Source organism: Capricornis sumatraensis, chromosome 13 (assembly GCF_032405125.1).
Source record: "Capricornis sumatraensis isolate serow.1 chromosome 13, serow.2, whole genome shotgun sequence".
NCBI lineage: Eukaryota > Metazoa > Chordata > Mammalia > Artiodactyla > Bovidae > Capricornis > Capricornis sumatraensis.
In genome coordinates this window covers 81728262-81755263 of record NC_091081.1, presented here as the reverse complement: position 1 = coordinate 81755263, position 27002 = coordinate 81728262, and the positions used below count along the sequence as shown (strand labels likewise).

Genomic DNA, 27002 nt, shown 5'->3' with positions numbered 1-27002 from the left:
TTTCCCACTCAGAGCCCCAGCAGAGACAGACTTCTTGCTCATGGGCTGGTGAGCAGAGTTTTTCTAGACTCTCTTATAGTCAAGGAGGCCAACTTTGCAGGGTTCTCCCTTTAAATAGAGACCTTGGATCTAGCTCCCAGAGAACGTGAGTCTCAAACCCCATCTTCTGTGGTGATGTGACCCCTGAACAGGTGTTGCTATCCTATCCTCGGGGACCTGCGGCATTTTACCTCATCACCGACGTGCTGACTCATCACCGATGTGCTGACCACTTCTGCTGAACGTTGTTTTCAGTTCTAGCACCCAGGGGTTTCCCTTTATTTCTTTTTTATTTTCTTTAGAGCTTGACTTTGTTTCAAAATAGTTTTGCTATATTTTACTAAGCATGTTTGTCATAGGAGAGGCTCACTATGTCAACTAAAGAAAAACGCACAACCTAAAGTTCCAGGTTAAGTTTTATTTGGGGACCTTATTGAGGATTGTAGCTAAGGTAGCTCCAAGGAACTTCTCCAAAGAGGTGAGGGAGGAGCCAGGATATATGAGTTTTTTGTTGGGAAAAAAACCCTGTGGTTGAACATCAAAGATTATTACTCATCACACACACACAAAAACACATCTTGAGTTAATGATTTTAGTGCTTGTCTGTGTATGGGAAGATGCAAGAATCTGGGCTCATTGAAATGCAAGAATCTGGGCTCATTGAAATGCAAGAATCTGGGCTCATTGAAATTATTCATTAGATATGCATCTTCATCGCCTCGGGCCAGTATCCAGAGCGCGGAATTTTCTGTTTTCCTCCATCCGGAATTCCCCCAGGGTGCACAGTGGGTAGGGTGTGCTGCAGTGGCTGATGGCTTGATGGTGGGCACCATTTTTTGTTTAGTGTAATGGCAGGCTACATTCTTTGTCCGTACCTGGGAGACAAGTTCACCTTCTTGCTGCATCTAGAAAGCTTCCTTATCATGTCTCCACCACCTCTAGGAGCTATAGACACTGCTTCAATCTCCAACTTCTGTCTCCAGTTCTGTGTCCTCAGCAGCTGCAGTGATTTAAAAACAAAAGTTCGATCAGGTCATACTCCTGCATGGAGCCCTCCAAATGGCTCCCCGTTGCACATTAAACCTGAGCCCCTCACTGTGATCCAGGCAAGGACTGGCCCGTGTTTACCTGTGTGCCTGCCCCTAGGAGTAGTGAGGAGACTGACAGGAAGGTGCCACTGGGCACAGATGTAGAGAGTAAAGTTTGTTTGGTGGCAAAGAGGCTGAAAACTGAAGGAGACCACGCTTAGGTGAAGAAGGCGGTGTTTGCACTGTGGTCAGAGCTCTCAGAGTGCTCCCCGGGGAAGCTCCACTCCTTGGGAGTAAGACTACTTTCAGACAGGAAAAGCTATCACTTCCGAAGGCGGTGTCTGTTATCTCCCTGCAACCCTTACTCCTTCTGTTTTAGCCATGGCCTGTTGACCAGATGTAAACACCTGGCATAAAACCACCCGTACATAGCAGAGGGCTTCTCAGTGAATCACAGCAGCCTCCTAAACAAACTCCCGCTCCGGCCCACCCAGGGTGGTCACTGGCTTCCACTGTTTCTCTGCTATCATCTCAGCAAGACTTCTGTCTTCATAAAATAACTCTTACAACAGAAGAGACCTACAGACCTAGAGATCGAACTTAACAGTTGTCATGGGGAAGGGAAGTTAGGGAGTCTGAGATGGGCATGTACACACTGCTGTCTTTAAAATGGATCACCAGCAGGAAGCTACTGTACAGCCCAGGGAGCTTGGCTCTACTATGCGGCAGGGTGGATGGGACTTGGGGGAGAATGGATACAGATATGTGTGTGGCCGAGTCCCTTCACTGTTCACCTGAAACTATCCCAATATTGTTTGTTGATCAGTTACACCCCAATACAAAATAAAAAGTTAAAAAGAATAGCTCTTACATCTCTAAGAGAAATCCAAACAAATTATAGTCACTATTACTGTATTAATTACATAATCGACTCAGTGAGGAGAAAGCATTTTATCAGTGAAACAAATGCATTTTGTTTGCATTTGTTTTGCAATAAAATAAAAAGCATTATCAGTAAAACAAATCATAGTATTCTGTATTCTTTTACCAGTTGAACTGCCAGCTAAAAATGTGCACTTGCCATCTGCCTCCACAAGGATTAAGTCACTGACCGCTGTAGCCACCATCAACACACCCTGAAGGGAGTTCAGGGTGGAGATCAGCAGTGAGGCCCTCTGTGCTGTGGGGAAAAGTGGCAGAACAGGCCTTCAGATAGATGTTTTTAGGAAAAGATTTTATGAGCCCAAGTTCTTGCATCTCCTCTTACCTAGAAAAGCAGTAAAATCACTAACAGTGTCATGTGCTCCTCACTTCGGCCTCTGCCATAGTGGGTGCTCGACTGTACATCCCCCTGTCATTAAAACCATATAAAATACTGGCCTTCCCCCCTGCCTCTTCGGAACAGTTCCTCAGAACTGTCTGAGACGCTGTCTCTCCAGGCTACAGTCCTCATTTTTCCCCAAATTAAACTTCACTCACAACTCTCACATTATTCATTTTTTTTCAGACAGCTGACTGTCTTTCCCTCATTTCCGTGTTTATGAGATATTAGGGACATACCAGTAGCTATGATTTCTCTAGCCTACGTTTTATAATTTCTCCTTTGGGCCGTGTCTTGGAATTGCTCCAGTGAAGCGTAATCATCGTTTTCCTTTCAATGCTCAGAGCGTCACCGCCTGGCCACCAGAGCCTGCTCCTCGTCGTCCTTTTTAATTCCATCCCCAAGGTAACTGTGAGAGCACCTGTGTTTTCTGACAGTGAGAGGTCCCTGGCTCTTCTCGATTCTTCCTGCCCCCCGCAGGGCATCCCACAGCCTCCGTCTCCCACGACTTCTCTCTCAACCTCTGTCCTCACGCCCCTGCAGAGCTCCTGCTACCTGGCCTGGAGTTCTTCAGTTTTCAGCACCAAAGATTTTTCTCTGCTCATGACTATTCAGTTGACACCCCTCTGCCTCCTCTCGTGTTGTGTCACCTTCTACAGGGTCTCCTCACCTTTTGCTGAGTGAAGAGAGTGCATGGTGTAACACGTTGTACCGCTTCCTTGCTACCTGGACGTCGTGGCCTCAGCCAGCAGTTTAAAGGAGTAGCCCATCTTTAGTTAGTTTCATATTGAAATCAGTAATTTTAGTTCTGAGATCCCATCTCATCAGACCAGTAAGCAACTCCATTTCAGTTACTCTCACTCCCCAGTTTAGTCAGGCTCTGGTTTTTTTATAAGTTGGAGTAAGTTGGGTGAAGGAGTGGAAGGCGCGTCCGTCTGGTTTTTAGTGATCTGACCAGTTAATGACAGACCTGTCCTGGGACAGTCCCCAAGCCCCCATCAGGTGTGTGGGGGTACGGCTGCTCTATAGCACTGCTCACGTGCAGAGGTCCCTCTTGGCTTAGCAGACAGCCTGTGGTTATGATTGGGTTCAGAGCATGGCTTCTTAACCTCTGCACACCATGGATCCCTCTGGTGACTTGATAAAGCCTATGAACTCATTTCTAGGTGCTTAAAATACGTAGGATTACACGGGAGACTGATTATATTGAAATACTATTATCAAATTTACAAATTTGTAAAATACGTACTTTAATTACAGAGTTAAAGAATTGCAACAATAATATATTTCAGTAGACTTGTCAGTTATTCCTGTTTTTTCCCATTTGTTTTATCATTCCCCATTTACTCTCCATATATACGTGTGTATATATATTTTTTTTTTCTTTTTTTTTTTTGGTTGCGCTGGGTCTTCGTCGCTGCACGGGCTTTCTCTAGTGTGGTGAGCAGGGGCCCCTCTAGTTGCAATGCTTGGGCTTCTCATTGCAGTGGCTTCTCTTGATACGGAGCACAGGCTCTTGGAGCACGGGCTTCAGTAGCTGCTGCATGCAAGCTCAGTAGTTGTGGTGCATGGGCCCAGTTGCTTTGAGGCATGTGGAATCTTCCTGGGCCAGGGATCAAACCCATGTAGCCTGCATTGGCTGGTGAATTCTTATCCGCTGTACCTCCAGGGAAACCCTATAGATATATTTTTTCTATGTCTGTTTTTACGCACATTTACAGTTTTCCACCCTGTGCCTTTTGAGAGTTAGATGCAGGGTCACTTTGGGGTCACCAGTGTGAGAATGTGCAGATGGCATTCAAAGGAACTATGAGCATGATGCTGTTTGCAGGTGGCTGCAGCAAGTGATGTGCGGTGGGGAAAAGATGCACCTTCTATTGTTTGCAGGGCTTCCTCGGTGGCTGAGACAGTAAAGCATCCGCCTGCAGCGCAGGAGACCCAGGTTCGATCGCTGGGTCAGGAAGATCCCCTGGAGAAGGGAATGGCAACCCACTCCAGTCCTCCTGCCTGGAAAATTCCATGGATGGAGGAGCCTGGTAGGCTGCAGTCCATGGGGTCAAAGAGTTGGACACTACTGAGCGACTTCACTTTTCTTTCTTTTCTATTGTTGGCAGAGGCACACAGACTGCTGCTGTTACTGTGGCTTTTTATCTTTGTTTGTAATTGAATACAATGAAAAGTTTCACTTAAGGGTTAGGAAACTAAAGAGACAATTTTTTCCCATCCAAGCTTACATCCTCTCTTCCCTGAATTCTATCTCAGACCCTTAAGGATAACCTGGGTTACAAACTCTTGGTTTAGAATGAATGTCATTTACGCCCAGTGAGTCTGAACAAGCTGCAGAGCTCTAAGGTTGTAAATTTTTATGAAGAAACACTAGAGATTAGCTCTCAAATGTAATAAAACGAAGGGACCCACAATTAGAGGCAGTATCAAAACCCCCCACCTCCCTGCACCCCACTTGCCCTGGTGGTGATTTGCCTTCACTGGGAGAACTGGGTCGGTGAGCAGGAAAGCGCTTCTCAGCTTTAACGGCCACCTACTCCCACAGCTAAAGCCTGGGAAATTTGCTGACTGGACTTCAGGAGGGAGGCCAGGCTGGAATGGTCCTCTGTCTTCTACCATCCCGCATGTTACCGTCAAGATTGCTCCTCCTCTGATGTCAGGATCCAGGTTTCCGTCTTGTTTTGTTTTTTGTTACCATTGGACACTCCCAGTCACCTTGTCTCCAGGTTCAGCCTCTGTTGGAGGACCTCAGAGCCCAAGGGTGCAAACAGGATGCAAACATTTGGACAGTGTAGACTGTGACTTCTTTTTGATCCAATATGGCAAACTGCCTGGGGTCAAGAGAACAGTGGATGTGGTGCAGTGGTTTTTCCACTGTGAAGCTTTTGTGGTCTTTAGTTTAAGGACAATCCAGCAATGTTGGGCACTGTTTCATATATTTTAGAGGCATTATATTTCTTTTCCTAAGAACTTTCTGCTTCTGACTGTTGCTCATTTTTCCATAGCCTTGTTGGTATTTTCTCACTGATTTGTAGGCGATCATCGCGTTAGCGATATGCCGTAAGAATTGAAATTTTCTTTTCCCAGTTTATTTTTGTGTTTTAATACCTACTAAGGACTAGTCCCCACTCCTCCTCTCTTTCATAATTTTCCTAACTCTTCTGTTTATTCTTCCATATGAATTTGAATTTCACTTTAGGAAGACTTAAAAGCTTTCTCTCTCTCTCTTTTGGCGGTGCTGCACGGCTTTCAGGATCTTAGCTCCCCAACCAGGAATTAAACCCCGGCCCTAGCAGTGAAAGCGCCGAGCCCTAACCATTGGACTGCCAGGGAATTCGCCCCCACCTATTTTTTTTTTTTAATTAAAAGCTCTTTGATCAGTTGTTATTGTCAGTATTTTAACTTTTTCTAGTAATGCCTTTTCTATTATTCTGATTGATAGATTTTAGCTAGACTCTACTGGCATAATCTGACACCAGAACATCATTTGTTCAGCCCTGGCTCTTCTTACTGGGTGAAGATTTGTGTGTTAGTCTCTGTACTTTCAGATAAGAGGATGCAGAGGAAAGAACTGAGAAGCTCAAAGACTGCTGTATTCTAAGAATAATCCCACATGTTTTCTAGTCTAGCAACAGTTTGCATAATGAAAGTTCCCCGTAAGTCTCTGAAATATTTTGAGTCCTACATATTAGTTCTTTCTAATTACTATATATAATACAGAGGTTGTTTTTGTTTTCATTTTTTTTGTGAAACAAAAAATATTAGGCCCTTTTTTTCCACTAAGAATTTTGATCATCTCATTGTCAGGGTGGTTTATGGTGTTTCGGAGGAAATGGACTTCCTTATGCGGAAAGTTTTGGAGAAGTTCCTTCAGCTACAGTGGAAATGTTCTGTTTGGAAGCTTTAGTAAAGCATTCTGAGGTAAGTTACATTTTCAAAATATCATCACATTGTATGATCACATTGAAAAAATTATACATGTTGATTCATTCAAGGGAAGTAATTCTAATTTTTTATAAAAGAAAAAAAGTTTTTTGCTTGTTTTCCTGCTTTTTTCTCAATTGTTAGCATTGATAATCATGATTTAGCACTAATACATGAATTTCATCTTTGCCAAGTATTTCTAAAAATGAATTTAATCTCGTGTACATTAAGCAACCTGCTGTCTAAATGTAGCATTTACCTTTCAATTATGCTGTCTTCCATTACCTTTCTCAGATAGTTTTTACAAGTAATATTATCAATAGTATTAAAATTTACAAGTATTATTATTTAACTGGAGTTAATTTCCAGTTAAAATATGTGCCAAAGATGTAAGACAGGAAAAAAGTAAATACTTGGCAAAAGTATCTACTTGACCATAGCCTTGAATTTTAACCATAGCATGTATATATCAATGATTTTAAAAACTTTTTTTACATTATGACAATGTTTCTATCATGATCATGGTTTGATTTTATAAAGAAAAAAGCAACCAACTGTGGTGCTCAAGCATTAGTGCATAAAAGTCATCCAGGAAGCATGTTTAAAATGCATGTTCCTACTCACCTCTGGCTATTTGAATGGAGTCAATGTGTGGTGGGGTCCTGGAGTTTGCACTGGTAACAGGCACCCCTGGTGTGGCTGATGCAGGCGGGTCATCCCACATCACGAGAATCGGCTCTAAATGCTCCTGTTTAACTGGGAACCAGTAGACACGGCGCAGAAGCGCACTGCTCCCTGGTCATCTCAGCTCCCACTGGTGGAATCAGGAATTGAGCACCAAACAGAGGCATTAGTGTGGTAACACACTAAAAAGGGAACGCGGGAGAAGCAGCTTCACTTTTTTGTGACTTATGACTGGTGTCTGAAACAACAGGGGCATCTGCAATAGTATGTCCAGGGCACAGAACGTAAAGTTTCCTTTCCAGAAACTTCTCAACGTATAACATATCTCAGCTGATACATGTCCCAAAGGCATACTTTTAAATGCATTTAAAATGTGGTGAAATTTAATAAGAATTTAGAGAGGGAAAGTAATTGCATCTACAGGACATGGTATCACATAAGTGATAAAACTAAGTGCTAGGAAAAAGAACAAGACCACCCTGGGGATTGTAGCAGACTGTCATGGGTCAGTTCTGTCTTCTTACCTTAATCCATAGATTTCCTTTGGCTTTCTTTGATCTCTTTTCTCCATTAAAAATGCGCATCCCCTTTTCTTTCTAATTTTTACCTGTTCTTTCTCTTTTAAAAAAATGTCCAACTCTTAAGTTTGAGGTGAGTACCCCTCTCCGTGCCCTGCCCCCCCCACAAGCTGTGGGTTTGTGTGGGATCACAGGTGTTGCTTATCTGTATCTGGGAGTTCATATAGACAGAAGCAACATCTGCCATTTACACAGGGGATTATTTCCTGGCATCAGGTGGCAGGTTTCTCAAGGGGAGAAGACCCTTTAATGTAGTTTGAAACCAATCAAAATATCCATATATATTGAAACAATTCTGAAATAATGATGTCATGGTTCCATCCAACCAAGAGCTAAGCAGAATGACTTTTAAGAATAAAAACGTCACAAGTCCTAGTGGCCTTCATTTTTCAGTGATTTTTTAAAGCACTTCCCACACAGATAGATGGGGGTTGGCTGATATATTTGAGGTGAGCTGAGAGTTTGGGGGGGGTCTCCCTGGGTCTCTTCCTTGAGCAGGAGCCACCTGGCTGCCCACCAGCATGCTCTGTCACCTGGTTAGTGAACTTGTGCAACATAAAGTGAGCTTTCATTAATTTATTGTGCTAGATACCCACACATTGTGATAAAATTGAAGCAAATGGAGGCTTGCAACTACTGCAGAGGCTGTACCAACTTCACAAGGACTGTCCTAAAGTACAGAGAAATATAATGCGTATCCTTGGAAATATGGCTTTGAATGAACATCTTCATTCTCCTATAGTTCGCTCAGGTAACAGCTTTACATACTGAGTACTTGGCATCCGGCCCTCTGTTCCTCTCCCACCTTTACCCCTCCGTTGTGGTACACTAATTTCTCAACAGATACAAGGCTTTGCTTAGGGTTAGTTTCGGGTCCTTTAGAGCATGTTATTTTAGTAGGGGCAAAGAACTGCTTGAGCCATGTGGGTAATCCACACCTAAGCTAATCAGTGTGTAGACAGTCACAGGAGAGCGGTTTCGGCCATGACGACCATCTTTGATATGATCTGGGTAACCAAGAGGCATAGTGAGACTAAAGAGAGGTGATATCCCCGCCTTGTAACTAATAACCACCTGTGGGGAGGTGCTGCGGATGAAATTTCCCGTCTGCTTTGGTCTCTGTCGTGATGCATCATGATGCCTGCACGATGGTGGTTTTCCAGCTGCAGCATCCCTGCCTTGTTCACAGTTCAGCATTTGGCATTCTGCTGTAAGCAAGAGCCCTTCCTCCTCTGCCTCCTGCCTTTCTTCCTTCTCCTTCCTTTCCTTCTCCCTCCCTCCCTCCCTATCAGTGTGCGCACATGGAGTCCTGATTTTTCATGATTTACAACTTATCGCTGTACTTTGTAGTTTGATGCAAAGTAGTTTGATGCCAGATTGTCCCAGCTTTGGTCAGTGGAGCCCAGCAAGCTGGTTCCTGTGTCCTCTGATGTACCCACCTCATTTGGGGAGGCAATCCTTACGTGCTGGTGTAACAACATGTTCCAGGCTTATTTCTTCAGAGACTCCTATTTCCTTTTAGTGGAGGCTAATTGTTAAGAGACCAAGGTTGGGTGCTAGCTAGATGTGCTTATTGGTCCTGGGATGTCTTTGCTTCTTGGCTCTTTCAGTGGAAAAAACAGGGTGATATAACAAATAAATGTATTTGTAATGTATGCATAATGTATGCAAATGTATACATACACATGTGTATGGATATGTAAATATCCGTACATACGTGCACATATGCATGCATGTGTTCAACAATATTTAGAAATGATGAATTTATATTATATTTTCTCTTGTATCTCTCCTTTTTTTTTTTTTAACCTTTAAGAGTGTCTTGATAAGCAGAAGATTTTAATTTACTGAAGCGTGATACAGGGATCAGCAGACTTTCCTATAAAGGACCACTTACAGTATTGGTTTTATTTGTTCCTCTTTTTCTTTTTTTAAGGTGGGAACTTAGATCAGTGATTTTAACCTTTTTTCTTGTTTCAGTTATCTATTGCTGTGTATCAAACCACCCCAAACTCACTAGTTAGAACGTCAGTTATTTTTTTTGTGCATGAATCTGAAATTCGAGCAAGATTCAGTAGGGAGGGCCTTTACAGGCTCTACACTACGTCAGCGGGGCAGCTCAACCATGGGATGGAGATTACTCCTTTGAAGATTGCTCACTCATACAACTTGTAATTTGGTACCGACTTGTAAATTGGCTCTCAGCTGGGAGCTCAGCCAGGGCCAGGAGCATTCGCTTCCTTCAACAGCCACCTTGGGCTTCCTCAAAGCATGGTGGCTGGATTCCAAGGGCAAATTTTCCGAGAAAGAGCCAGGTATAATAAGCTCTTTAGCCTTTTACAAAAAAGTCAAGCACTGGAAGTAATTTTTGCCAAATCTATTGATTAAAAGCTAGTCACTAAGGCTAAGTCATATTTGAGGGGAGAGGATTTAGAAGGGGTTTAGATCCATCCCCTCTTGATGAGAACAGTGTCAAAAGAATTTGAAGACATGTTTTAAAATCATTAAATTATTAGTTATTTTAAATAACTAATTAAAATAATTTAATTTAATCATTAGTTATTTTCTAATATAGGTATTTAGAACTGTAAATGACCTCCAACCTGCTTTAGCTGCATCCCTCAAATTTTATATGTATTTTCATCATTATTCAGTTTGAAATATTTTCTAATTCTCCTTATGATTTCTTCTTTGTCTCGTGGGTTACTTAAAAGTGTGTTGGAATAATTTACAAATATTAATGGCTCTCCAGATATCATGTCTCTGATTTCTAGTTTAATATTCCAGGCATTCAAAGAACAAACCCAATAAGATTTTAGTCTTCGGTAATTTGACACTTATGTGATGGCCTGTTTTATGGTCTGTCTTGGTGAATGATCTATTTGCATTTGAAACGAATGAACATTCTGTAGTTGGGTTACGTGTTTTATAGCGATAGGTAACAGTTTAACCAAGTTGGTTGATTATATTATTCAAATCTTCTCCAGATCTTTTGTTTAGTTTTTATCAATTACCAAGACAAGTTAAATTCTTCAACTGTGATTATAAATTTGTCTGTTTCTCCCTTTAGTTCTGTCAGATTTTTCTTCCTGGTGAATTGTTCCTTTTTTATTAAGTAATTTCTCTATCACTGGTAATACTCCTTTTCTTGGAGTCTACTTTATCAGGTATTAAAATAGCCAGCTGGCCTGTTTTAATGCTTGCTGTTTGCATTGCATGTCTTTTGTGATTTTCTCTTTTGCTTTCATTTTGCTGTGCCTAAAAATAAGTACATTTTTCACAGACATCGCATACTTGCATCTTCTTCAGAAAGTTCAGCTTGCTAATCCCCTTTAATTGGAGTGTTTTGTCTGTTTGCCTCTGATATAATCATTGATATTGTTTGGTTATGTCTGTTGTCTTGCAGTTTTCCCCCTTTCTGGTTTTTGTTTCTTTTCTTTCTCCTTTATTGACTATTTTCAGGTTACTTGAGTATTGTTTTATATTCTATTCTTTCTCCTCTTTTAGCTTTCTTACAGTATTTAATGTGTACTTTTTGATTGACTGTATCTTTAACTTATAACAGTCTATTCTGAATTCATATTATATCATTTCATATATAATGTGAGTGTCTCACAACAGTATAATTCACTTTATGCCCTCTGCCATCATTTGTGGTACTGTCGTAATTACAGACTATAATATGTTACAGGCCATAGACCTCACAATATATTGTGGCTATTTTTCTTTTAATAGTCAAGTAATATTTAAAGAATATAAGAAAACGAATTTTGTTTACATATTATATCCAGAACTCTTTACCTTCTTTTCTATCTAAATTTGCATCTGATATCATTTCCCTTCAACCTAAAGACCTGAGTCTGCTGGCAATAAATTCTCTTCACCTTTCATTTTCTGAAAATATCTTGACTTTTATTATCCAGGGATAGGTTATTTTCCATGGATAAAAAATACTTTATTGATAATGTGGTTTTATTTTTTCTGTCAGCACTTTAAAAATATCATTCTATTTTCCTTTTTCTTTTGAACATCAATCTTTTATCGATAACAAAGAAGCAGTTTGGGGGCCTGTTTCCAGGACACCAAGAGCAGGCTCCTGTCACCATGCTGGTGTGTGTGTGTATTGGCTGATGAGAAGTCTCTTAGGTCCATTTGTTCTCTTATATGAAATGTGTCTTTTTTTTCCTCTGCCTTCTTTTAAGATTTTCAGCAGTTTGACTGTGAAGTATCTAGTCTGTTTTTACATTTATCTTACTTGGTGTTCACTGAGCTGACTGTATCCGTGAGTTAATGTTTTTGATCAAATTTGGAAACTTTACAGATAGTGTATCATTGGACTTTTTTCTGTCCCCTTTCCTCTCTTTTCCTCCTGAAACCTGAATTCTGTATATTAGACCTCTTGATTCTGTTCCACAGGTCACTGAGGCTCTGTCCATATCTTTCCAAACATTTGTTTCTCTGTGCTGTCCCTTTCTGTTTTTTAATGTACTTTTATTTAGTATAGTTGAGGTATAGTTGAGGTGCAGTGTTACATAAGTTTCAGGTATACAGCATCGTAATTCACAATTTTTAATTTCTTAATGTGGTGTGTCACCCTGATGGATTTATAGGTGTAGAAGCATCTTTGCACCTCTGGGGTAAATCACACTCAGTCATGGTGTATGATTCTTGTACATTGAATTCAACTTACTAATGTTTCGTTGAGAATTTTGCTTCTATGCTCATCAGTGATATTGGTCTGTGATTTTACTTTTTTGTGATATTTTTGTCTGGTTTTGGCATTAGGGTGATGCTGGTCTCGTAGCATGTGTTCAGAAGCATTCCATTCTCCGCAGTTTTGTGGAATAGATTGAGAAGGATAGGTGTTAACTCTTCTCTAAATGTTTGGTAGGATTCACCTGTAAAGCCATCTTGTCCTGGACTTTTGTTTGTTGGGAGTTTATTATTATTACTATTATTACTGATTTAATTTCATTATTGGTATTTGATCTGTGTACATGGCTAAAGTATAAAATCAAGTCACTGGACAGTAGGAACAGTATAATTCCATTTAGCAAAAGTAAAAGTATATGGAGCTGCTGCTGCTACTGCTGCTAAGTCGCTTCAGTTGTGTCCGACTCTGCGACCCCATAGACGGCAGCCTACCAGGCTCCCCCTTCCCTGGGATTCTCCAGGCAAGAACACTGGAGTGGGTTGCCATTTCCTTCTCCAATGTGTGAAAGTGAAGTCGCTCAGTCGTGTCTGACTCTTCGCGACCCCATGGACTGCAGCCCACCGGGCTCCTCTATCCATGGGATTTTCCAGGCAACAGTGCTAGAGTGGGGGTGCCATCGCCTTCTCCGATATGGAGCTAGTATATATGTATAAATTATTGGTATGTAGTTGAATTTTTTAAAAGGTTTGGAAGGGTATCTACCAGACTTTTAACTTTAGTTACTTCTGAGGATATAAATGAGAATTGGGAAATGATGGGAATGCTGAAGTGGGATGTTCATTTTTAAATGCTGTTTTTGTTCATTTTTACAATTAAAATATATTCAGAAGTTATATAAGTTAAAAACAGTAAATATTTAAGAAAGACACAAGTTTTCCAAGGAGAATTTGATGGTTTATAAAGGTGAAACATTGCAGGCATTGTTAAAATACTTTGTCAACTGAAAAATGCTGCAGAAATGGCTTATGCCATGCTTTCTCTAGTCTTACCTTTCTTGTGACTCCATTAAAAATGAAGCCATATTTTTGTACATACCAGTAACAAACTTGTATATCTCTCTAGGTAGAATTTTAAAACATCATTTATTATAAAGCATTCTACAACAGATTTTGAAGAGGGGTTTTCTTTAAAATTAGAATATCGTTAAAAGAAATTGTTGGGTCTAGAATTTCTTCTGGATTATTAAAGAATGGCCTCCTGTCATCACAGTGATTCTCAACACTTTGCCACGGAAAGTGGGAGTAGGACATGAGGACAAGCTGCTGTCTATTGAGCACCTGCTGGGCTTGGTGATGGCAGTTTTTATCTAGATTAATTTGGTAGAACCTTACTTTGGGTCAAAGGAGCAAAGTAACTTGACTGAGGCTCCATAGCAAGCAAGCAGGGCACAGAAATTTGACGCCCAAGTCTCTCTGACCTCAAAGCCCATGTTCTGTTTTATTTTAAATTAAATAATACATGAACAGACTCTCATTGTAAATACTTCGGAGAACACAGATACAACAAAAAATTAAACCCGCCTTTATACAGAGCCCACCCCGATCCCAACTGCCCCCCTCCTCAGAGGTAGTGACTGTTTGTTAGCTTGGTGCCTCTTTCTAGGTCTTTGCATGTGATGCGTGCATGCATAGACTTTCATACATATTTATGTACATAAAGCAGTACGCTTTTAAACAACAAAAATGTCAAAATGAAATGCAGTGGTACTGCAGAAAGTATTTTTTTGTCTCCCTTTAAGAAAGTTTTTCCAAAGTGTTATATAGAGAATGGATAAACAAGGTTCTACTGTATTGCATAGGGAACTATATTCAGTATCCTGAGATAAACAATAAAGGAAGAGAATATAAAAAAGAATATATAGATATAGGTATAACTGGGTTACTTTGCTGTACACAGAAATTAACACAACACTGTAAATCAACTATACTTCAATTAAAAAAAAATTTTTTTTTTTCCCTCTGAACCTCAGGTCTTAACAAGTTTATAATTAAGAAACAACTTCCTCATGGATATTAAGGCCTGCTAATCTGACTGCCAATCAGAATGAAATAACTAGTATTAAGTCACTGAGTTTAATAATCATTGCTAAAGCAAAATAGGACCCTTTCTTACCGTTTATGACCTCATCCCTAGTAATTACAATTTTTGTTACATTTTCTAAATGAAAAAAAAAAAATGGCTGGGGACATCATGGTGTTGTGTTGTGGGACCCAGAGGGCCTTAGGGAAGAATGGAATTGGGGCAGTCGGGCTTTTCCTCGCAGACAGATGCAGAGGTTTGCCCCCCTCCCACCCTTTTTAGCCTGAAATCTCTCAACAGTCTGAGCGTTGTGGGCTGGTATTTAGGGAGTCTGTTGTCGTCACCAGGCTGGGTTTCCATACTGGCAGAAGCAGTCAAGTCTCAGCATGTCATGGAGGCCTCCCATGCCGCCAGAACGCTGGCTAACCTAGACCGAGAGACTGTGCCAGACAAGTACCAGGACGGCGTGTACCTGCTTCACCCGCTGTACCGCACCAGGTGAGAAGGCCGGTGCCGCCGCCCCGGGCACGTGGGGCCTGGAGGGCTTAGCATGCTAACTGCCTTCTGCACGATTTAGACCAGTGAAATCCTGTACAAATACGTCGGATACCTCATTTACCCAAACAGTCTGCAGTCACCAAAGAATGGGAACCAGCTAAGTTACCGGGGTTATTTTCTATCAAGGATAGACTGCATTCACCTTTTATAACGTGTCTCACATAAACTTTGTGATGCCTATTTCGTCTTTGTTACATTACACTTTTTCATGTAGATGTAAGTTATTGACTGATGAGGGTCATAGAGGCTGATCTGGATGAAAAGGGACTAGGACATTATTACATGCAGGCACCAAGTGAGCCTGGGCCTAGAGCTCAAGGGACTGGAGAGAGCTTAGGCGAGTGTCAAGGCCTGTGCCTGACAAGATGGGCTGTATATTATATGCAGGCACCAAGTGAGCCTGGGCCTGGAACTCAAGGGACTGGAAAAAGCTTAGGCGAGTGTAAAGGCCTTGCCTGACAAATGGGCTGTATATTACATGCAGGCACCAAGTGAGCCTGGGCCTAGAGCTCAAGGGACTGGAGAGAGCTTAGGCGAGTGTCAAGGCCTGTGCCTGACAAGATGGGCTGTATATTATATGCAGGCACCGAGTGAGCCTGGGCCTGGAACTCAGGGACTGGAAAAAGCTTAGGCGAGTGTAAAGGCCTGTGCCTGACAAATGGGCTGTATATTACATGCAGGCACCAAGTGAGCCTGGGCCTAGAGCTCAAGGGACTGGAGAGAGCTTAGGCGAGTGTCAAGGCCTGTGCCTGACAAGATGGGCTGTAATGATACATTTGGCTCATACTCCTTCCTCAGGTTATTTCTGGTCACTATTTCCAGCTGTATCATTGCTAAGACGATAAATATAAAAAGGACCACAACAAAAAAATTACACATATTTTGGATTTTTGTCAGGCACTTTAAAAATAATACCTCAGAAAATAGCAAGAACTTCTTTTCAACTTGAAAAATAGATGGCCTGGTTAATTCTCATTTGTAAACAATGGGATATGATAATGTATTTTATATGTGTGGCATGATTGTGTGTGTATTATAAATAGCTTGCAAGTAATATGCTATTGTAATTTTTACAATGTCATATACAGAAAGAGAATAAAGTTATTTTAAAATCTCATTTGCTCTGTTTCTGATAAACATCACTTTCCTTGATAAAAAGAATCTCTTTCATGCACACTGAGTTCGAAACTACATTAGCATATTATTTAATGTCTTAAATATTTTTATTGACTTGTGTAATATTCTCATGGAATTCTCTGGAGGGTAATCTATGGCATGTCCCTTCATTGATCTCTAAGTGCATTACAGTTGATGTTGGTTGGTCTGCCTGGCCGGCTGTGTCTTCATCCTTATGGAGACAGCACTGAGCACGTGCCATATGTCTTTGCCAGAACCCTTTTAGGGTTCCTTAGCCAACCTGTGCTTATAAAGCTGGTCTTAATGAAGCTGATTTGGTGTCATATAAACCTGCTAAGCAGCATCCAGAGAGTGCTGTGTAGATTCCTATCAAAGTGATAACGTGTTTTTTTTCTGCTTCTTTTCAAAACTCTCTCCCGCCTATTAGTCAGCCCATTAAAGCAGATGTCCTTTTTATTCATGGCCTTATGGGAGCAGCATTCAAAACATGGCGCCAGCAGGACAATGATCAGGATTTAACTGAAAAGGTCTCAGAAGATGAAACCAAGTATACAACATGTTGGCCCAAGGTAAGGAAGCGGCTGCCTCCAGCGGGCCACCCGTATCCTGACACATGGCTGTGCCACCAGCCTTTGGGTCCTCATTGTGACTTGCTTGTTTTTCTCCTTCTACTGGGATTTTTTTCCACGCAGTTTTTCTTTCCCTTAGAGACACCTACAGTACGTTACATGAACAGCTGGGCTTGTCACTCTGCTGTATAATGTTGGGTACATGCTATGACACAAAGTGTATTAAGTGAAAAAAAACAGGAGTGAGGGCCAGTAGTAGTTCACTCGCACTGAAAATATAATTCAGTAAATAATATATTAATGACAGTTGACTAGTTCTGTGATTTTAAAAATTATAATAGAAAGACTTTGAAGAAGTAATTCTGCTTTGGATTTCTTTGACATTATTTCTCCTAAAGAGCCTAAATGCTGGGATGAATTTAGTGAATAAAATTTATCTAAAGCTCAGTGAAAACTGATGTAAATAGGTATAGTTTCTGGGGCTTTGTCCCACTGCTGCTTATTCACCTTCACGAGGCTTATCAGCAGGAAGAATGGTTGGTGCCCTCTCTCTGGTGACACTGGAACGTGGAGAGGACGATAAACCTTGGGTTCACGGAGACAGAACCGTGACTCTAATCAGTATCTCTGAGTTCTCAGATCAGATCTCTAACCTCTGTCACTCTGTTCTGTCTGTCCTGAGATCATAGCTTTCTATTAAATGCTTTCAAAAAGCCAATTTGATCTAGATTCCAAAAACAGGCCCTGCTTTTGTCAATAGCAGACTAAAATTGAGCATACTCTTAACACCTGCATAGACCTTATGCTGTAAATACTGATATCACCTTGTGAGCAGGGACATAAAGATAAAATGCTGCAATTATTTTTCTAATCACCTTTACACTTGACTCCAATGCAATCTTTTACTAGCTGCCAATATTACAAGGGTCCTTTAGTTACGAATTTCAGTTGCTAAGAGGTAAGTGGGATAGTGGAAATTGATATTTTTCCTTTTGTACTTTTTATTTTACATAGTCGTGGTTAGCAAGAGACTGTCCTGCTCTCCGAATAATATCTGTGGAGTATGACACCAGCCTCAGTGACTGGAGAGCCAGGTGCCCTACAGAAAGGTAACGGAGGGGAAGGGGCTGGGCCACAGGTGGCCCAGAGGGAGGGGAGTTTTGTCTTTGATGTCACAGCCAGGATTTTCTTTTTAACCTTTTCCCTCTTCCTTCTAGAGAGAGTTAGCTGTAAGTAATGAAACTACCAAAGGCTTAGAGTATTACTGTTGGGTTCCTAACATGGTTCACTTAAAACTCTTCTCATAATAAGGACCACTCTTGAGAGTCCCTTGGACAGCAAGGAGATCCAACCAGTCCATCCTAAAGGAAATCAGTCCTGAATATTCACTGGAAGGACTGATGCTGAAGCTGAAACTCCAATACTTTGGCCACCTGATGCGAAGAACTGACTCAATGGAAAAGACTCTGATGCTGGGAAAGATTGAAGGTGGGAGGAGAAGGGGATGACAGAGGATGAGATGGTTGGATGGCATCACCGACTCAATGAGCATGAGTCTGAGTAGGCTCCGGGAGTTGGTGATGGACAGGGAGGCCTGGCGTGCTGAGGTTCATGGGGTCGCAAAGAGTCGGACACGACTGAGCGACTGAACTGAACTGAGTAAGGACCACGGATTCGGAGCACAGTCTCCTTAACTCCTGGAAGTAAACACGAGGCTTTTGGCTTTTGTGCTCCCGAGCACACCACCTGAAGGCAGCCAAGAGAGGTTATGCCGTGTGGGCTCCTCCTGTCACTTGCGTGTCATACATCCAATTGTAGGTACAGGAGACAGCACTTGACTTCCGGGCATCAGGAGCCAAACTGTAGCCAGTTCTCCCTGTGACTCACCAGCCACTTTAGGTCATTTCACTGGTCTGGGAAGTTTGATCTGCCAGTGGAGGGGGTTGGTCTGACCAGTGTTCTCAAACTGTTATCTCTGAATGATCCCCACCCAGGTGCTGGAGGAATGGTGCCTAGGGGTCAGTGGGCAAATCCACAGGTCTCCCTCCCCACTTAATTCGGACGAGTGCTCATACAGCTTTACTTAAAGAAAGGATTCTCCAGCTACACAGTTTAAAACTACTAGACCAGACACCTTTAAATTTGCCTTCTAGTTTAAAAATATGTATTTGAGTGCTTCGATTCTGATGAGCTTTGTGCTATTTCTAAGGAATATAACCAAAATGATGGAAGCTTAGTGTTTGTAGCATAAATCCAAGTACAACTAAACAGCAATGAGAGCTGACTCCACAGGTGAACTTGCAAAGGATTGCGTGGTCTCCAGTGAGGCCACATACCGAGAGGAGGATGCACAGTCTAAGTGGGGTGGGGGGGCAGTTTGACCCGTGAAAATTGCCAGTTACATGTTAGATGCCTAAACAGTGCCTGTTTAGTAAAGATTTCCACTTACACCAGCGTGACTAAGTTAGAAATGGGGAATAAGCAACTGCAGGGATCAACCCGAGAGAACGGAGGTAGTCCTGACTCCGCAACGTAGCCTGTAGAATTAGTACAGTGAACAAAGGATCTTGCTTTAAAAAGTGGACAGCAAAATTTGGGGGTGGGGGAGAGCGACAGCGTCCTGTCATGCCTGCTGTTCTCATTTTGTTCAGAAAGTCCATCGCATTCCGGAGCAACGAACTTCTGAGGAAGCTCAGAGCTGCTGGTGTTGGGGACAGGCCAGTGATATGGGTGTCACACAGCATGGGAGGTCAGTGTGTTTCATTGTTGCCAAGCCAGCACTGAGTTGTCAGCCATCGGGCTCAGCGGAGTTTCTGCAGCTATGTAATGGTGGCCCCTTTCCCCCTGAATTAATGTTTTTGGCGATAGCTCAGAGGTTTAAAATGAGTACTCTCCTTCCATACTATTTGTTTTTCTAGAAAGGGACGACTAGTAACAGATCATATAGAAAGAAAATGAGAAAATAAAAAGAAGCAAATGAGTTTGCCACTTAATGCTTTCATGAGGCATTAAGCGTGGTAATGAGTAAATGTCAGAAGCTGTCCATGGCATGTATAAGCCCGACTTGTAAATATTGCTCAGCACGCAGGGCTGGTCCCAGGGCCCCCCCTTTCTTCCCTGCTTCTCAACCATCATTGAGAGTCCGTCGTTGCTCCGGTGCCCACAGCCCCAGCCCCCTCTGGCCTGCTTTCCCCTGGCCAGAGCCTGCGACGGTGGGTGTGATTGCAGGGGTTGGCTCGTTGGCCCTCATGCTTGCTTGCTAACCACGTCTCCTGCTTCTCCCAACCCTCTCCCCCAGTCCAGCTCTAAATTTTTACCATCCCCCTCACAGAGGGCCTTTGTGCAGCTCCTGGCCTAGTTTATCTGACGAAATCCTCAGGATTGCTGGCTCTGCGTCTGGCCTTCGGGCCGAAAGGCGGGTGTTAACACTTTGTATCCTCAGAGACCCACTGTTATCCTCCATGTTACCTTGGGTTTCCCTGTCAGCTCTAAGCCCAGGTTGGGGGACAGGAGAGAAGGTGCATTCCTAGGTGCATTCTCCCACAGCAGCTTTGTTTTCTCCACGATACGAGAGTCAGTGTGTTTTAATATTAGTACTGTCTTAATGGAGTGGTGGTTAGTGGGCTACTGTGGGCTGGGGCAGGGGCCTGGCCGTGCACATTCACCTCCTTGATGGGCACTCTACGTGCAATGCCTGACCTTCTTCTCTGGGAGAGGGCATCCTGTGAAGTAAGAGCTGCCTTACAAGCGAGTTTCTAGAATCTCGCCTGTGTGCAGCTTTGTGCTGCATGTTTTAGAGGCTTAGGAGCATGACCACCGCTGCTGCTGCTGCTGCTGCTGCTAAGTCGCTTCAGTCGTGTCCGACTCTGTGCGACCCCAGAGATGACAGCCCATTAAGTGTTAATATTTTAAGGCCTTGCTTGTTGGACTACAGAGAATAATTGTTTCAACTTTTTTAAAGAACGCATCTCTTTCTGTATTCTTGTTTGCCTTTTTTTAAAAAAACAATGAAGCGAAGGAACCTAGCTTACACATTTTTTTTTTCCTTCTCTATCACTAGGTCTTCTTGTCAAAAAGATGCTGTTGGAAGCCTCAAAGAAGCCAGAAATGAGTACTATTATAAACAATACCAGAGGAATAATTTTTTATAGTGTCCCTCATCATGGATCCCATCTGGCTGAATACTCTGTTAATATTCGCTATCTTCTCTTTCCCTCTTTGGAAGTCAAAGAACTCAGCAAAGGTAATTCTTTCTTTCAAAAGGAAATTGGCATTGTATTAACACCAAGTATATAGGAGAAGGAGAAGACAGTTTCTAACTTGACCCGTGTTACCTCATTTTACTGTTTCTATATTAGTTGTGTTTAGACTATCACGGAAAACTTTTAGTTTGGGGTTAATTTTTCTTTGATACCATCCCTTTTTCTTCTTAGCATTATTTTCTCAGGTGGTGCTAGTGGTAAAGAACCCACTTGCCAATGCAGGAGACATAAGAACTGTGGGTTCGATCCCTGGGTCGGAAAGCTCCCCTAGAGAAGGAAATGACAACCCACTCCGGTGTTCTTGCCTGGAGAATCCCACGGACAGAGGAGCCTGAAGGGCTGTTATCATTAGGGTCTCAAAGAGTCAGATACCACTAAAGCGTCTTAGCAAATTTTTTTTAGCACACATTATTTTCTCAAGAAATACAACAATTTTAATACTATCTTAAATATTTACAATTTTAAAAGATACATAATGTTCTGCTTTAAGTATTATTCCAAATTACCAATGAACTGTTTTTTCCTACAGGCTTGGAAAATCAACTATTAAAATATACATGAGCTTTAAAGATATTCACCATATTAACTATAAGGCACTATATTTATTTTGGGTTAATGAGCATCTTCTCTCTCTCTGGAACACCTGCTATGAGAATTTTGGGACCCCTGGCCTGAGCCTTAATATGCCATTGTCCTTTTGCTCAGATGTTCTTTTTTCTGCTTTATGGAGAGTTATTGGACTTTACCTTGAAACCTTCTGGTGAATTTTATTTTATTTTTTTGCAGTCATATTTTATTTTCCAGCAGCTCTTTCTTCTGTGATCCATTTTCTTTTGAAATCATCCTAAAGATACCAGAGGTTTTGTTTTAACTGTCTCCTGGGCTCAGGTTTTCTGTCTGCTCACCGGGTCTCTCTCTGGTGGCAGGCTTTCCTCTGAGACCTGGCGCCTCTTGGTTGCCCTTTCATATCCGAGGATGGGGGACAGGTGCTCTGTGATTACACACAGGCTCTGCTGGTGAGAGGTGTTTCAGGATGCACGCGGGCGTGTCAGCCAGCACACTGCGGGGCCCTCTGTCCTACATACCACACTGCCCTGGGCTCTACTTCCTGTCAGCCGGTAACATGAGAAACTTCTGCCGTTGCTACCGGCTCCTCAGTTCTCGGTTGGTTTTAGCCCTTTACTCTCATCTTCTTGGCTTCTTAGGAAGCGAAGAAACTAAGCCACTATCTTGAATCAGAACCCTAATTTCCTCCCCAGATTCGCAAGGTTGCTGCATTTTATCATGAACTAGACACACAGGACTTGTCACGTTCTCGTTCTCTATAATTCTACAGATTCTCCCGCCCTTAAAACACTACAGGATGACTTTCTGGAGTTTGCAAAAGACAAAAACTTCCAGGTGCTGAGTTTTGTGGAAACACTACCGACCTACATTGGTAGCATGATTAAACTCCACGTGGTGCCCCTGGAATCGGCAGGTATTCACTCTTTTGAAATTTGTTTGACCTTAGATTCCTGGTAGGTGGTCATTATAAACGTCAGCTGTTAGGTTCAGTTTCTCAGTTTTTAGAAGACAGCTTTATGAAGATTTAGATTCTGTTACTCTGTTAAGCCACAGATTAAAATTTCTTGGCAAACATTTAACCTTGGCATTTCCTGCCCCCCTTTGATTTAACTGATTAGACGGCACAGGTTAACTGGCTAATGCTGTGTTAGCTTCCACACTGAAAGCTGCTGCCTTCCGGTAAGAATCCAGAACTTTTCTATCAGCCCGATTAAAAGGAGTATTTCATTTAACAGACTGAGAGCCACCTTCAGGAACCATCAAATCTACTAAAGGCGGCGATGCTTAGTAAATAAATGGACGGTACACGGGCAATATTCAAGCAACAAAGATTTGGAAGGAAAAAAACTAGTGTGAAGTCTCTTCCTGCTCCTGGGATGAGGGGCTTGGCCAGTACCCACTCCTGCAGCCCATGTAGGCTCCTTGAGGGCAGGACTCAAATCTCCGCTCTCCTTGCAGCCTCCTCTGTTCCTCTGTGCATAGTAAACAGCGTGGACACTCCACTCTCTGAAATGCTTTCCCCTCATCCGGCTAACTCTTGAGTTTGCTCATCAGACTCTTTTCTGATCACCTCAGAGGCTGAGTCAGGTGCTGTCCTGGTGGCACTGGGGGCTCCGGGCAGCCAGGTGTGGAGTGTATCCGGAGCGCCTGCCGATGGGCCTTCTCTCCTGCTGCGTTAGTTATTATCTAAGTAAAATGAAAAAGGCTTGATACCCTGTAGTGGAACCTGAAGAGACTTTGCCTTAAAGTAATATGCCATGAAGTGAAGGGTTGCTGTTTGGTAGTTGAAGAACCTGAAGAGTTCAAAGAACAGTGGCTTTTTTTTGTCTTTTATGATGACTTTGGAAGCTTAAAGCAGAATTAGTATGGTGGACCAGCTGCAGGCAGTGACATAGCCTTGCTATGATGCTGTCTACCTCTTCTTCTGTGTCACTAGCTGGCCTGTCTTCCTTCATAACCTCCACCTCACTTGCTCACCAGGCTGGCCTCACTAGTACCTCCTGGCATGCCCAGGAGGTGTACTTGGCTAGGCTGAAACATGGAAACTTCACCCAGGTCTCCCAAGCACCATGTCATCTCCTTCCCTGGTAGAGTGAGCATGGAAGGTCTGGATATAGAAAGGATTCTGTGTGAGATGTTCCCATTCTTTTCGTCAGGGCAAGGGAGCTCACTATTGAGTTTCTCATAGTAACTCCAGGAAAAGAAGTGGTTCATAGAAGTGAGGGATAACGTAGGAATAGCCTGCAATGTATAAAGGCTTTGAAGATGACAGTGCTCAGGCACAGCTCACTGTTAGATCAGGAAGCAGGCAATGCACACACATGCAGGATTTATGAGAAAAGCATAGAAGTATAATGGCACCGCATGAGACTCCGTCCTGTCATGGTTAGGCACATACAGTTTAGCTAGAGTCAACTGTAATTTCCTTTATCTTTTAGAGATCTATCACAACCAACTTGACATTTACATCTACCCATATGGTCTCTTTCCCTGTCGACAGGGGCAGCTTATATTTTTACCTAAACTTCATTGACATTTCTGTTTTCTTTAGATTTAGGCCTTGGAGATCTAATTCCTGTGGATGTTAACCATCTGAACATTTGTAAGCCAAAGACAAAGGATGCTTTTTTGTACCAGCGTACCTTACAATTCATCCGTGACGCTTTAGCGAAAGACCTGGAAAACTGACAGCCGTCTTCTTCCCTTTTCATACATGAACACAGTGTAAAAAACGTGCTGTTCTTTTTTTTAAGCTCTACGCAATCATGCAGACATAGTCATTGTGGCATCCAGGTGGCTTGGAGTACGTCGCAGGCAACAGACTACTGTTCTGTAAAACACAAAGATACAAGTGGCAATCAAGATTGGAGGGAGGGCTAGACTGGACTGTTTTGAGTTAAAAAAAAAAAACAAAAAACTTCCTGTGTGCCAGTTTATTTTGTGTAGCGTTGTCCCTGGTGATAGGGAGCAAGCTGCTATGGCTGCAGAGCATGTGACCTGTGACTTTTGCCATCTGTGGCTGTCCCTGGCTCATGCCGGGAGCAGCACGGATGGCTTCTGCAGGGAGAGCCATCACCAGTTTACCATAGCAACGCCTCTCGGAGGGAGCCTGAAGTGCAGAGAGAAGGAACTAGAACCTTTAAGACTCTGTTTTGGGTCTGGATTTCCATGTGCTGTAAATTTTTAAAACTTTGTCAGTGTAAACCTTTGTCTAGCATGTTGGCTTTGTTTTACCTCTTGTCATCCATGGGTCAGTTCCTGGTAAGTTTTTATTTTCATATTGCTGAGAACAAGTATTTTTCAAAGAGTTCTACCCTATAATAATTCCTTCCAGACTGTAGCTCCCTATACTCTTAATTTTTCTCAGATAAGAAGAATAAATACATTGTTGATCAGAGTGTGAAATAAAACTATTATAAGCCAATACACGTATTAGCAATAGTTAGTATCAAGATTCTCATATTCATTTTAGCAAAATAAAGTATACCTTTCCTTCTTGCTCATTTGGAAGTGGTATTGTCTCTAGCATGTGAGAAATAGGAAATAATGTTGATGACTTTTTGAGAAATAATTGAAAAATACTTATTGAAAAATAATTCACATACCATAAAATTCACTGTTTTAAATGTACAGCTCATGGATTTTTGGAGTCGTTACAGTTGTGCTGTAACTACTGTGCTATATGACCACTGTATAACTGCAGAACATTTTATCATCCCCCCAAATCACCCCGTACTCACCGGCAACCACTCTTCCTCTGCTCTGCCCCCAACCCCTGATAAACACGCATCTTTTGGTCTCTATGGATTTGTCTATTATGGACATTTCATATAAATGGAATCTTACAGTGGAATGGAATGGCATCTTATGTGGCCATCTATGTCTAGCTTCTTTCTTTCAACATTTACTTGTTTTAGTTGTGGTACGTAGCATCTTCAGTTGAGACGTGGCATCTGGTTCCCTGACTAGGGATCAAACCTGGCCCCCTGCAACGGGAGCACAGTGTCTCAGCCACTGGACTACTGTGGGAGTCCCTAGCTTCTTTCCCTGAGCATAATGTTTCCAAGTCTCATCCATGAGATAAAATGCATATATGTAGTACTTTGTTGTTATTATATGGCAAATAATATTCCATTGCATGGATGTACCACATTTGTTTACCCACTCATTAGCTGATGGACATTTAGGTCCTTTCCATGTTGGGGCTATTATGAATAATGCTGCTGTGAACATTCATGTACAAGTTTTTTTGTGGAGATGTTTTACATTCTCTTGGGTATATACTTGGAGTGGAATTGCTAAGTTATGTTAAGCTTATGTTTACCATTTTGAAAATGACGGCCATTTGTAGAATGGGATAGTCAAAAGCTAAAACAAGTACAGCATCTGAGGTAGACAGGGGTCATCCATAAACTCTTAACAACATCTAATTGTTCAGTTATGCAAGGACCTAACAAGTGACTTATCATCGTGCTACAGAGAACGTGCTGGTTAGCTGTCAGCAATAAGCTAATGGGATCACAGGGTAGAGGCATAGGTGTGTTTAGTTCTTTTTTTTTTTTTTCTGTTTTCCATGAACCATGGCAGATAAACCATGGTTGGAACATCTGTTCATTAACGTGGAGTAATAGAATGAAACTCCACTTCATAAAATCTCGATATGGCTATTATAGCTGTGCTTTAAAACTAAGGTCTAGGAGAGAGATCCAGTGTACTTCTGAATTACTATAGTTTCTCAGGCAAGCCACCATTTCTGTTTATTCTTTTTATGAAGTGGATATGATATGCACAGATTTACTTCAGTTTTGTGAGATTTAAGTCAATAATATTTTTAAAATAATCATCACCTGAAAAACTTTTAAGAACACAACGTATGAAAACATAACACGTTTGAAACAGTTTTAAACTTAGACCGTCAATAAAATGGTTCTAGCTCAGTCAGCCTTGTTTAAATGTCCTCTCTGGGAGAGGATTTCAGGCGAAGTTTCGACTACCTTTCCCCTCATGTGAAAAGTCGCTTTAAATGACTCACCCAGGAGGAAATAAACAATACAGGCGTGTTAGCAGACTCCTGAAAGCACACTGTAAACAATTCAGATGATGATGGATAGCTAGTTCTTCTCATCTGTAGCCCCGTCACTTCCTTCTGGTTTCACTGTCAACCCTAAAAGTCGAGGGCACCGAGTCCCCCCAGTGCTCCAGCATGTAAATGTCGCCACAGAAAGAGACTGCTCATCGAGCATCAGGATACCTTTCTCAACGCTGGCTTGGCCATTCAGCCAAGGCTACACCAACAGCCGGAATATAGTGGAGGACGTGGCCCTCGGCTCAGTGGGCACGCCCGTGGTGTTGGGTGCTGGCAGACTTCCTGTTGAGAAAGGCGATACAGTAATACGTGTCTCTTGAAACTTGGTTCATAATTTATGATGCGCCTCAAATTACTTCTAATTCCTAAAATTTGAGTTTTAGGCATACCCTCCTGAATTTTCACATCTTTGTAATATTTAATATGTTAATGTTTGGTTTGGTTTTTATTGACATTTGGTATAAAAACTATGTCCATGAAAAAAATTTAAGCATGTTCAATAAATTCTTT

The 27002-nt window shown here is 42.0% G+C and overlaps 1 protein-coding gene across 1 annotated transcript in view; it reads left to right on the top strand.

The window, feature by feature from the left end:
• SERAC1 (serine active site containing 1) overlaps window positions 1-24261 on the top strand; it is a 53451-nt gene extending 29190 nt beyond the window's left edge. The window contains exons 9-17 of the mRNA XM_068985427.1: window positions 6202-6315; window positions 8169-8331; window positions 14661-14811; window positions 16436-16577; window positions 17592-17686; window positions 19229-19326; window positions 20638-20820; window positions 22176-22319; window positions 23958-24261. Coding sequence (XP_068841528.1) covers window positions 6202-6315; window positions 8169-8331; window positions 14661-14811; window positions 16436-16577; window positions 17592-17686; window positions 19229-19326; window positions 20638-20820; window positions 22176-22319; window positions 23958-24094 — 1227 coding nt within the window. The 3' untranslated portion in view covers window positions 24095-24261. The remainder of the gene's footprint in view (window positions 1-6201; window positions 6316-8168; window positions 8332-14660; window positions 14812-16435; window positions 16578-17591; window positions 17687-19228; window positions 19327-20637; window positions 20821-22175; window positions 22320-23957) is intronic.
• Window positions 24262-27002: the final 2741 nt, after the last annotated feature.